General features: G+C 41.4%; 1 protein-coding gene across 3 annotated transcripts; it reads right to left on the minus strand.

The window, feature by feature from the left end:
- Positions 1 to 1620: 1620 nt before the first annotated feature.
- On the minus strand, positions 1621 to 11834 carry LOC138758717 (GTP-binding protein Di-Ras2-like). Of its 3 annotated transcripts, none has more exons than XM_069928053.1 (3): positions 7523 to 7681; positions 5801 to 5893; positions 1621 to 4443 (listed from the first exon to the last, which is right to left on the minus strand). In XM_069928053.1, the coding sequence occupies exon 3, from the start codon at positions 4422 to 4424 to the stop codon at positions 3828 to 3830; it is 597 nt and encodes a 198-aa protein (XP_069784154.1). In that variant the 5' UTR covers positions 4425 to 4443; positions 5801 to 5893; positions 7523 to 7681; the 3' UTR covers positions 1621 to 3827. The 3 variants fall into 3 exon arrangements, with proteins under 3 accessions (XP_069784154.1, XP_069784153.1, XP_069784152.1); XM_069928052.1 differs by lacking the exon at positions 7523 to 7681 and adding an exon at positions 7192 to 7494; XM_069928051.1 differs by lacking the exons at positions 5801 to 5893; positions 7523 to 7681 and adding an exon at positions 11681 to 11834.
- Positions 11835 to 12751: the final 917 nt, after the last annotated feature.

Below are 12751 nucleotides of genomic sequence, written 5' to 3' on the forward strand. Positions count from 1 at the left end.
AAAAGTGTTCAGGAAGTAAAATCTCTGTTGTCCAGTTTTATATAAGATTGTGCCAATGCAGGGAAATAAAGGGATATTCTTAGTTTTCTTTTTAAATTAATATGTCTATGAATGGTTGAGCAGTCTTCAGAAGACGACGATGACTTGAAATAGCTTCAGGTTTCCTCCAGCATTATCAGTAAGCTTGACGCAGACTTAAACCTGGTCACAGCACAGCAGTCGTGTTACATGCTTATGTCTGGACTACATCATTGGAGATCTACTAATTTCACAGCTCAGGAACTTATTTTAGCTTTTTTACTGCTGTTTCTTTCTTGCCTTTGAGTAAAGTTCTACAGGCTCTGATAGAATCTGGTCCCTTGACCAACCTGCTACTGGATGTGCATCCAATAAATCAGAGTCAAACTCCATTCTCACTTCCTAAAAGCAGAACACTGCAGACGCTGGACTGAAAGCAAATGCAGTAAGTGGTGCAGGATCTATGAAGGGAGGACCAGAGTCAATGACCTTCAACTAGGACTGTGAGAAAACAAATATGCTTTAATTCCACAGTGGTGGGGTGAACAGAGCAGAATCAAAATTTATTGTCATCGACACATCACAAAATTTGTTGTTTTGCAGTTGCATCACAGTGTAGACATTCATAGAAACCACCTTTCAACACTAAATAAAAATAGTGCACAGGAAGTCAAAATAACACAGTGCTTTTGGTTCATCGATCGTCCCGGAATCTGATGGCAGCGGGGAGGAAGCTGGCCAAGTGCCGCCACGTGAGGATAACTAAAAAAATGTTTATGTTAGATTGGAGACCAAATGCCATTGGTGCCATCTAGGAGAGGGTGAGGAGCACTTGATAACTGTAGCAGAGATGCCTTGTCAACAGTTCAAATCCTATTATTCAACTTTCAAGTTGCCACTGGCTAAATCCTGATACCTTCTTGCTCTAAGGTCAAATTTTTCCATTTAAGCCATTATAAATACCCACCCAACTCCATTTGTTTGTTAATGTTTCCTACAGTAGTAGTTGGGAATAGTTTGGTAACACTGGACCACAAAGATTTTGATTCCTGAACACTTTTGGGTGTATTTTATTTGATTATTTTGGGCTGCGGATCACAAAAATCAACTTAAACTTTTCCTATCACTATCTTTTTTTTAAAGATATAACTTATTTTTGTGATTTCCTGTCATAATTTAAGTCTAATTCAAGCAGACAAAACCATGAAGTGCACCGTGTCATTGAACATTCATTTTCTGCATTCGCACTTGGACGTCTTCCCTGCTGATCTTGGTGCCGTCAGTGACGAACACGGTGAAAGGTTTCACCGGGACATTGTGAACATGGAACAGTGGTATCGGGGCAACTGGAATCCATCAGTGCTGGACACTGAGTACAAATAAAAATCAATGGGAAAACATTTTTAGGTCAGTTGAACTCGTGCATCATTATGCGATGTGTAACATGCTAGATTCAATTAAAGTTAATGTAATGTTTCTCAAACTACCTTATGTGATACAGCAAATCGGAAATTATCTGTTTACCTTGAAACTGTCCATCATAATCCCCAATTTTTCTTTTCAGTGTAATTGTCTCCTATTTACACAATGCAGAAACAGCCATATTGTCAAGATTTTATTAGCAAAAACATGATCAACAAACAGGTTACATTGTGAAGACATGGCAATAGTTCAGTTTTTAAAGGAAGACTATCTTCTACAATAAACTCTAACTGTCATAAAAATATTATCTGATGTGATGCTAGCCTGTTGGACCTATGGACTCGATGTTCATTCATGCATTGGATAAATAGATGTCATGATGCAAACATTTATTCTACTGGCTGAGTACTGAAGTTGCCCATAAACTAATATTGAACACAGAAAGCTGGTCAGCCTGCAAAGTCCAGACCGGTTGGCATTCCAACCTGTAAGAAATGCTTGTGTTCTCAATTGTGTGAAATCTCTCTGGTATTTGATAAGACTGAAGTTCAGAATAATTCCCCTGCAGGGTTCCATGGGGAAAATAGTTAAAAAAAACTTGTCTGTTTGAGGTAAGCAAGTGAGAGAAAGATGGGTAATTTGAGTTGAAATTTCACCTGATAAAATCTGGACTGAGACTGAGAAATGGACTGAAGCAGAAAAGGAGTTCACAATATAAGGAATAAATCATGACTAGTTCTAATAATCCATATTTAAGATGATCAATTTGAAAATGGAGTGTTGACTTGTCAGAATCGCGCACACTTCCTTCATGGGAACAATGTAGCCTTCAGTCCGACAATTTCAAATCTAACTAACCCGTATCAGAGTCCACAAAGTGTGAGAGACATCAGAAGGTTGGGCACATGAGAACATCCAGTGACCAAAATACCACCTTCAAGATGCCAAGTGATCAACAGTATCATCTATAAAAAATGGAAGGAAATTTAAGATGAAACAAATAAAACTAATTCAGCACAAGCACCGATAAATTCAAATGCACTCGTACTGTGTGCATGTACAAGTTAAGTGTTTTGTGTAATATGAACACGTTCACAGTCCTCCAAGAATAGTACTGCTTAAGGTGCCGTGGATTTAGGAAAGTTTACCTTAAACTAATCTCTCTATATCAGAGTAGATTATAATCCACGGAGCAGGTAAAATAACTGTACTTGTATTGTTAAAATAGCTCAGAAACGATGAGGATACCCTTCAAAAATAGAACAGTGGATCGAGTCTTATCAGTTGCTTCAAAGACCACACAAGTTCACATCTTATTTAATCCCTTTCTCTTGCTTATGTTCACACTGCAATAATTTTTTTAAAGCAAGCAAATGGTGGCCAGTTTCATGAGTTTTGTTGTGCTCTGCGGCTGGGTCCAGTCCATTGTAACAATTCCTCAGACCCCTTAAAGACAAGGACATAATTCTGCACTCAGTGTTAAGTCTTAATGTCGAAACGAAGGGTATTGAAATTGAGCTGGGAGTCCAGTGCAAAATATTAGTGGATTAACTAGTTAAACCCTCTTAACTCTCCTACCTGTCCTGAGGCACTTACACCATGTTTTATATCCTTGTGGTTATTTGACACAGCTTTGTCTGTTACTTGGCTTGCTCCCGTTTCCCCAATATTGTGCTTCTTTTGTCATTGCTAGTCCTTATTCTGGTATCTCTTAGTTATCATAATTATGTTTGAAATGAAAAATAACCAATCGTTTCACTAAATGAGGCAGAAGTTAGAAAACTTCCAAAGCCGGGCAGCCTGACTATAGTATGATTGACTAATTGCAAATTGTTGTTTTTATACTCGTTTATGGCTATATTTGTACTACAGGCCTCAAAAATCTATCGCAATTACAGAGACTGTGCTTTTTACATAATGTGTTTAAAAAGTTGATACATTCAATAAATTACATAAAGATGTACGAGTGGATAATAGGCACAGAGACCAAAAGTAGATGAATTAATCATACCTACAAGAATTATACATATAACACTCTTCTACCTCTAGTCCCCCAAGGATACTTGGAGAATGAAGAGTTCAAGAATTCCTGTCAATCACTGAGGGAGTGATTATCCACCAGTGCAAGGTGGATAATCGGCCTGTCATGAATTTTGCCCTAGATCAGACATTTGTCTTTGTTATTGAGATGCTGAAGATATTTTATTGCCTAAATTCTAAATAATTATAAAATACAATGGGTGAAACAAAGTCCGATGTTGGCAAGTTATAGTGCTTTAGTCAGCTTATACAGGATACTGAATTAATATGTGACAGGGGATGGTGTAGTGTGTCAAAGAGTGCCTAATTGAAATAAGCAAAGCTACCCAATAGACTCAGTGTACAGTCTACATGATACTGCATTTTCCCTTTAATTTCTCTGTTCTCTTCTGCTGTTTGGTCTTTTTCCCATCAATGTTCAGGCTCATGGATCTGCGCTTTTCCAAATTAAGCAGTTCTTGGAAAAGCTCTTTGACATTGTGGTTCATCTTGGCTGAGGTCTCCATGAAAGCACACTTCCACTCCAAAGCCAATGCTTCCCCCACCTTGCTGTCCACCTCCTTGGCTGTCTCGTCACACTTGTTCCCCACTAACATGACTGGGATGTTTTCAATATTGCCTTTGATCTGCAGGATTTGCTGATAGATGGGCTTCAGCTCTTCCAGGGACTGACGGCTGCAAATGGAGTAGACCAGGATGAAGGCATGTCCCCTGGAAATGGAGAGCCGCTGCATTGCCGGGAACTGGTGTGAACCAGTGGTATCAGTGATCTGAAGTGTGCAGACACTCTTATCACAACTGATCACCTGCCTGTATGTGTCTTCAATGGTGGGGATGTAGGTTTCTCGAAAGGTCCCTTTGACAAACCGTAACACCAGGGAGCTTTTTCCAACACCTCCCGCTCCAAACACCACGACATTGTAATCATTGCTCTGCTCAGGCATTTTCTAAGGATCTTCTTACCTACAAATAAACAGTGATAAAACAATAATCCAACAGGTGTAATCAATAACCTATTTGAATTAAGAATTTTGCTTCTATTTCCAGCAGAAATAATCATATGCACTAGTTTTGATGTAGATTACATCTCTAAACCATCACTGAGAAAACATACATCGTTTGAAAAGTTTCTGAAATAAAAAGGTGATTAGGGTGGAAAATTCTGGATGGAACTCATTTTGTTCCAGTTGGGATCTCAATTGACACAGATAGGAGACTTGAAGATTGAGAACATCCAGGGTTCCATTTATTCCAGGGAATTTCACTCTGCATGTAATGGGCAATGGATAATGGGTGGGGGATCATGAAAAAGTCCAATGCGATAGCTTTTTCTAAAAAGGTCAAAGTGATGAGAAGCGATTGTGATGAGGTGATCTCTTCACTGGAAAAGGAAGATTGGTTCCCACAATCCACTTAGTTCCGGGGTTATATGTTTTGGGATCGAAACAAAAATGACATGAGCAATCATCAGTTCAAAAGTGGAGCCTCTGGATGAAAGAACTGGGGATTCACGACCACTTCAGCAACTTGAGTCTAAATCTGCACCGATTCTAACAAGCCACAATGAAGGGAGTGCCAATGGGGAGATAAGAGATTAAACCAATGCCCCGTCTGCCTTCTCAGAAGATCCAATGGCAATACTTTTTTAAAAAAAGAGCACCAGGGGCCAATATTTGTTCCTCAACTAACAGACCTGAACCAGATTACCTGCTCCTTATAATTTTGACCCCCCCCCCCCATATTTGCTTCAATATGCATTAGAAATGCTTCATTGACTTTGAAAGGTCACTCTTGCTCTATGTTAATCATGTTCAGAAATAGGTCTTTATTTGAGAAGGCTCCATTAAATGTCCAACCAAAAATTACAGCTGGAGGAAAAGCTATAACACAGAAAAAATGGATGACTATTTGAGAAATGTACTTTTCATGGGTTATACATAAAAAGTGCAGATGTAATGAAATATCAAATGCAATTTATCAACTTCTCAGGAACCTTCCGAACACATACAAACTGACCTCTACTCAATTCAGGGAGCTGGTTATCTTGTCCCTATACACTTGCATTTCGAGCAACTGGAAGTGAGCTCTGTCAGCCTTTGACAGGCCAGTTTTAGAGACTCAGAAAGAAGCCACGGGCAGGTTATAAGAAAGTGGCATTTTGTCTGGCCAAGGTCCAAACTACAGCTACATGCAGAACACAAACTGCTGGGTAAAGGAATTGGTTGGAGCTCCTGCATCCAGACTCAGGATCACAGCTATCAGTATTGCATTCAGCACTACAGTATATATTAGCAGATTGCCCACGACTTCAATTACTTACTTTCTAGGAAACCCGCCACAACATGAAGGATTCCTGAATTGTTCACCTACTGCCAAATTCTACTTCCCATAGGCAATTGTACCAGACGTGATACTTAAAAACAAAAAAGACAAGTTGCTGGAGGAACTCAGTGGGTCATAAAGTGTCTGTAGAGGGAAAGGAATAGTCTACTTTTTGGGTGAAGGCCCCGCATCAGAAGAACACAGAGAGAATATGGCCAATACAAAGAGGAGGGGAGAAGGTAGGGACAGAGACCAGAAGGTGGTTGGTGGATCAAGGAGAGTGTGAAAGGCAGATGGAGTCAGGTGGGGCAGATGGAGGGGGTGGTAAGAGAATGAGTCAGTTGGGTTACACTGAGGAGAGTGGTAGAATAGAGGGATCTTGGAATAAAGATAGGCAATTCCCTGGAAGTAGCTCATAGGTTGATAGGGCCATAAAGGTGGTGGTGGTGGCGGTGGTGGTGGGGGGTTGCCACATTGGCCTTCATAAAACTAAGTATTGAGTATAGGAGTTGGGAATGTTATGGTGAACATTAGAGAGGCCAAATTTGGAGTATTGTGTACAGTTTTGGACACCGACCTACAGGATTAATCAACAAGATTAGAAGAGTGCAGAGGAGATTTACAAGGATGTTTCCGGGACTCGAAAAAATTAGTTACAGGGAAAGATTAAACAGGTTAGGACTTTATTACCTGAAGCGTAGAAGAATGAGGGGAGATTTGATGGAGGTGTACAAAATTATGAGGGGTACAGACAGAGGAAATGTAAGCAGGCCTTTTCCACAGAGGTTGGGTGAAAGGGCAAAAGTATAAAGGGAACATTAGGGGGAACTTCTTCATGCAAGGAATGGTGGAAGTGTGGAACAAGCTGTCAGCTGAATTGGTAAATGTAGGCTTAATTTTGACATTTAAGAAAAATCTGGTTAGGTACATGGATGGGAGGAGTATGGAGTGATGTGGTTCGGGTGCAGGTCAGTGGGACTAGGCAGAAATATAATTTGGCACAGACTAGAAGGCTGAAGGGCCTATTTCTGTGATGTAGTGTTCTATGGTTCTATCTAGAAGCAAGCAGGTGAAAAACAAGATTAAAAAAAAGAGAGCAGATGGAGCCAGGGTGGAGAGGAGTGATGGTAAAGAGGAATGGAGTTAAACAAGGAAATCTGAAGAAGCAGGGGTCCATCAAGTTGGAGACAGCTGCTGGAAGGTGATGTGGGAATACAAAGGTTACCAGTGCTGGAATCAGGTAAGCAAGGAAGGTGATAATGGGGAGAGGTGAAAGACAGATAGAACCAGTTTGGGGGAGGGGGATTTGGTATGGATGAGAAGGAGATAGAGGGAGGGAGGACACAGGAAATAAGGGCTATCTGAAGTTGGAAAGTTCATTGTTCATACCTTTGCATTGTAAGCTACCTATATTTGGCTGCTCCCTGACAATGGCAAAGGCCAAGGATGGACAGGTCTGTGTGGCAATAGGAAAGGGGAACTGAAGTGGCAAGCAACTTGGAGCTCAAGTGGGCATGTGTGCTGAAAATTAGTCACCTCGACTGCACTTGGTCTCACCAATGTAGAGGAGGCCAAATAGGAAGTACTGAGAGGTAGGGGGAGCTGCATCTGGAAGGGCTGCTTCGGTCATCATGATACTGATGGAGGAGATGTAGAGACAATGGTTCCATCTAGCAGCACCATCCCCCCCATCCCAACTTCTCCCCTCCACCTCCCTCACCCAATTCCATCTGTTTGCCATCCTTCACTCCTCAATCCATCTATGTGTCACCCTCCCCCTCTTTATATCGGCAGTCTTCACTATCAGTTCAGATGTAGGGCCAGGATCCAAAATATTGACAGTTCTTTTCTCCCAATAGATGCTGCTTGACCCACTGGAGTTCATCTGCCAGTTTGGCTCCACATTCTAGCATCTTCAGTCTCTTGTGTCTCCTTATATTTAAACTACATCCATATTCTAAATTCTGTCTCCTTCTGTCCATATTGGCTGAAGTATTACAATCATCAATAATTTAACGTGCATTCATATTTTGATTGTTAGTGCCAAACAATATATTATTTTTTCCTTCTCAGAAGCACATAGGAGATATATATATATATATATATATATATAATACATATATATATATATATATATACACATATATATATATATATATATATATACATATATATATATATGTATATATATATACACATATATATATATATATACATATATATATATATATATATATATATACATATATATATGTATATATACACACTGTTCATTCAGTTAATCTTTATTAAAAGTGTGTTAACTGTACCTTACCAAGTAAATGGTTAACTCATTTAACTCAATAACTAATCTGCTGACCGAATTGCATTCTTAGCTCTTAACACCATGTGAGCTTCACAAAGTTTTACTTGGGAGTAAAAACTATTTTATGGCAGAATCATCAGTGCATTTCCAAGTGAAATATTTAGTGGCTTCAATTCATTTAAAAAAAAACTGATTTAGACATATTATATTTTGATGTAATTCCTCTCTCTCTCAAATTTGAATTTTATCTTTCCTCACCTTGCTCTCATTATGGTCAAACAATTCTCAGCATGCTGTTACAAGAAAAATGAAATCAGCAATGATATTCCTTGACTAGCACCTCAGATATGGCAGGGAGTTGTACAAATTAATATCGTTTTGGATCAGAAATGCAAAGTAAAATATTTTGAATCTAGCCAAAGGCATGAACACATATTCCAGCACGACAGCTTGGATCTTTTAGCTGTTGGTTTGTCATTGTTCTAACATTAATTGACAGTAACTATAAAGAGAGAACATTCAATTGCAAGCGATTAAACAATGCTTTCTGTGTGAACTGCTGGTAAGGGATTTGGTATGGTAATATTTTAAGGGCCAATAAAGATGATGAGATTAGGAAGCAACAGTGAATTTGCTTTAGCAAATGGGTAATTATATTAAGTCAGTGCACATTTTAAGGTGAAAACTGAATGAGTGAAATTGTGGTCTTCCAGGAACCCATTGTTTGATTAAATGTGAGTTTTTAATCATTAGTTTGAAGGTTTGCTCTCCAATTGCTACCTCAGGAAGTTCTTGAAATGAGATTGCATCCTACATAGAAGAATTGGTCCTTTCACACAGATAAGGAATGATATGTTTGTATTACAACAAATGTCTATAGTTCCAGCATTTGTGAAAGGAAAATTACAAAATGAACATATTTCACAATGAATAAAAAATGATTTGTACTGTACCTAAGAACCACTTTTAACAGATAATAAATATTTGCAGCATTTTTGGTTTTTATTTCAGATTTCCCAGCATCTGCATTGTTTTGCTCATTTCCAGTTATCTGGGTTACAAAGACAAAAGGATGGACCAGACAGGCAACTATATCAAAGTAGGAATATTAAGAGCAACATCGTTGCAAAGTTGGTCTGGCTCAATAAGTTCTGTTTGTTGTTAATAGTATATGAAAAAGTATAAACATACAATCAAGAAATACCAAGGGGAAAAATTTGACGGAAACCACTAGTATTACCATACAGATAAATGCAGACATCTATTGTACATGTCCAGTGCTCATTAATTGCTTACCCCATGACAATTGGACCTGTGCCCAATTCTACTCAATTTTAAATTGGTAAAATGATTTTAAGAGATATGGATTGTTTAATTGGTTATCACATTATTCTGCAATCCTGGGAATTTAGACTTAATTGTTACAGTGAAGAACTTGGACTCATGACATTTGAGGTAAATAAGAAAATCTGCAGATGAGGCCCTAGTACAATAAACAACAATGCCAGAGAAACTCAGCTGGTCGAGCAGCATCCATGGAAAGACAAAGGCCGTTGACGTTTGGAGCCTGATCCCTTGTCCAGGACTACTGAAAATCAGGCAGATATCTAAATAAAAAGCAACTTATTATATTTATAAATAAAAAGCAACTTATAATAGAAGGGAGACAGAGGGGTGAGGGAAAGAGAGAGACCAAGAAGTAAATGGAAATGTCGACATTGAAGCGCAGTGTTTGGAGACTGCCAGACTGAAGATAAGGATGAAAAAGAATTCATGTAACTATGAATTCATGACATTAGAATCTGTATCATTGGAATATTGGACACGACCAACTCTAGTGGCATATTTTCTACAACTTAGCAAGCTTGTTCAGACAACAAATGTGGATGGCTGACATTTCCCAAAAATTTGAAGGGGAGGATTTGAGAGACAGGTCAAGAAGATTTTTGAGTAGGGGTTGATCGCGCTCCATTTCATGTCAGCGTGCTTTGATGCTCTGTCTGAAAACGAAGATTGAGGCATGGTCCATTCCCCAGAGCAAGCAGCAGACTGGCGTCCCTCACTCCACTGAGACCCCTTTCCACATTGAGCACCCCCATTCAATTTCCCGACGCACCGAGCAAAAGAAAACGTGGACACATCTATTCCTGAGAAAGGGGTTTGAAGACCAACTGGATGTTGGGCTGAAGGGGCGATTTCCGAGCTTCACTCAACCTATCTCACCCCATCCCGACCAATAATTACAAAGGGCATTTCTAAAAATATTATTAAACTCGATTTTTCACCCCAGGTCACCAGAGAGAGAGAGAGAGAGAGAGAGAGAAACTTCTAACATAACCTCAGGCAGACCCAGGGAGCATTTTTGGATTCCGAAACCATTGCTTTTCTGCCCTTTTTATCTTTGGTAAACGTCATATTTAGCCACCAATCTCCCCAATTATTCAGGTCTTCGAGTATTATTAAGACACCGCTGCGGGGACTAAACCCAGGTCGAGAGCTCCCTCTCCCCGTGGTCGCTCATTACCCAGTTCGTAGGATCCCCCCCACCCCCCACCCCGGGACGACCTTCAATCGCGTGGAAACACGAAGGGCAGTTTGTTTCATGCTCCAAAACTTTCAGGAATGCAGATATGCGGGAGGTATTGGTAAAGTCACGCCTTTTGACCGCTTATTCTGATAAATTCTAGACTCGTGACCACGTTCGTCGCTTCAATTTGTGTTTTGGAATGATGAGGGCCACCGAGGCATTCGGCAAATCTATTGGGTGCAATTTGACGGCCGCAAATCGCGGGCTCGAATACCTTAAACTCCCAGGTGGGATATGAGCATTGAACGCGACAGATTTCCCATTCATTTTGGGTCACAAGAGCCCGTGTCCGGGACACTGCCCCTTCCCTGGAAATGGGACGCGGTGGCAATGAATTATCCTCATGCAAATAGAGTCACCATTTCCTTCATCTCATGTTGAAATGCTATAAAAAGATCTAAACGTGGTTTGTGCCAAACTCAATGTTCGTCTCGTTATTGTCGTGTGGCGGAAACTTTCAGGGTGAATGGAAATTTGCCTGAGAGCTTCTTGCTACCCCCACCCCCCACTCCTTGGTTGGCGACTCGCTGCTTCCACCCCCTCCCCTCCCTTCACCTCCAAACACAGACAACCGAGCCCTTTGCACACATGCATGCTGCCATTCCCGGCTCTTATCCTCACACACACTCAAGCTTTCATTTGCATGGCTCGCAAACTGCTCCGGTTCTCGCTCCCACGGCGCTGTATGGTGAAGCGATACCACTCACCAGTGCACACGTTCTCGAACAGCACGCTTAAATACAACCACTTGCGCCAAGAGTCGGCGACAGGGACAGCCGGCTCCAAGCGCAGCCCCACGGATCACGCATTTACATTGAACGCCGCTGGTTACAAGCATCTTAATATTTCCACTCACGTGTAGACAACCGGAAAATTTACCTTCACTTCTCCCCAATAAAATAACGGCTCTGTGTGCGACTTTGAACAGTTCGACCCAAAGACCATGACTCCGACTCCCCTTGTTCCTTATTTTTTAAAAATCCTACCTTTGCAGAAAGCAATTACAGCGGCTGTGTGTGTCTCTCTCGCAGCGTGAGCTGTTCAGACTCGATTCCCTGTTAATACATTGCACACTCTTTCGGAAATTCCCAACGCCGGCAGCGCGATGTGTAGGAGAATGTGTATCAGTTCAGCGCGTCATCAAGATTTACCTTCGATGCGTGTTGGAACTGTGCAGAGCGCTGCTGGCCGACTCCAGTCTATTGTCTTGCCGGCTTGTGTCTCGCTCACTCTTTTAGTACCACATCCCCGCGGACAGGTCCCGGGCTCGGCATGTTCCACCAACCTCGAAGAAGAGGTGTTATTTATCCATTTACACACCTCATCACACTCACGCACACACTCCACATAGCCACACTCACCCCACCACACACACACTCCAAACACCCCCCCCCACATAGACACACGCATCCCACCACACACACACCCACATAGACACACGCACCCCATCACACACACACTCCAAACACACGCACACCCCCATATACACACGCACCCCACCACACACACTCCAAACACACGCACCCCACCACACACACTCCAAACACACCCACATAGACACATGCACCCCACCACACACACACTCCAAACAGACGCACCCCACCACACACACACTCCAAACACACGCACCCCCCCACACATAGACACACGCACCCCACCACACACTCCAAACACCCCACATAGACACACGCACCCCACCACACACTCCAAACACCCCACATAGACACACGCACCCCACCACACACTCCAAACACCCCACATAGACACACGCACCCCACCACACACTCCAAACACCCCACATAGACACACGCACCCCACCACACACATTCCAAACACACACACCCCACCACATGTACACATGCACATCACACTTAACCGGGACGTAGCATTTATTTATTCTACAGTAGTATTTAACAACTACATGCAAATTTCGATAGTAAAATATTTTTTGAATGTGCTCAAATTCGCAATTTTGCCTCATGAGTCCAAGGAACTGAATTCTTTCTCTCACCCCATTTGAACTACCTCCCACCTAACCCCCCCCCCCCCCCCCGATC

This window comes from Narcine bancroftii, chromosome 3 (genome assembly GCF_036971445.1).
Source record: "Narcine bancroftii isolate sNarBan1 chromosome 3, sNarBan1.hap1, whole genome shotgun sequence".
In the NCBI taxonomy this organism is placed as follows: Eukaryota; Metazoa; Chordata; class Chondrichthyes; order Torpediniformes; family Narcinidae; genus Narcine; species Narcine bancroftii.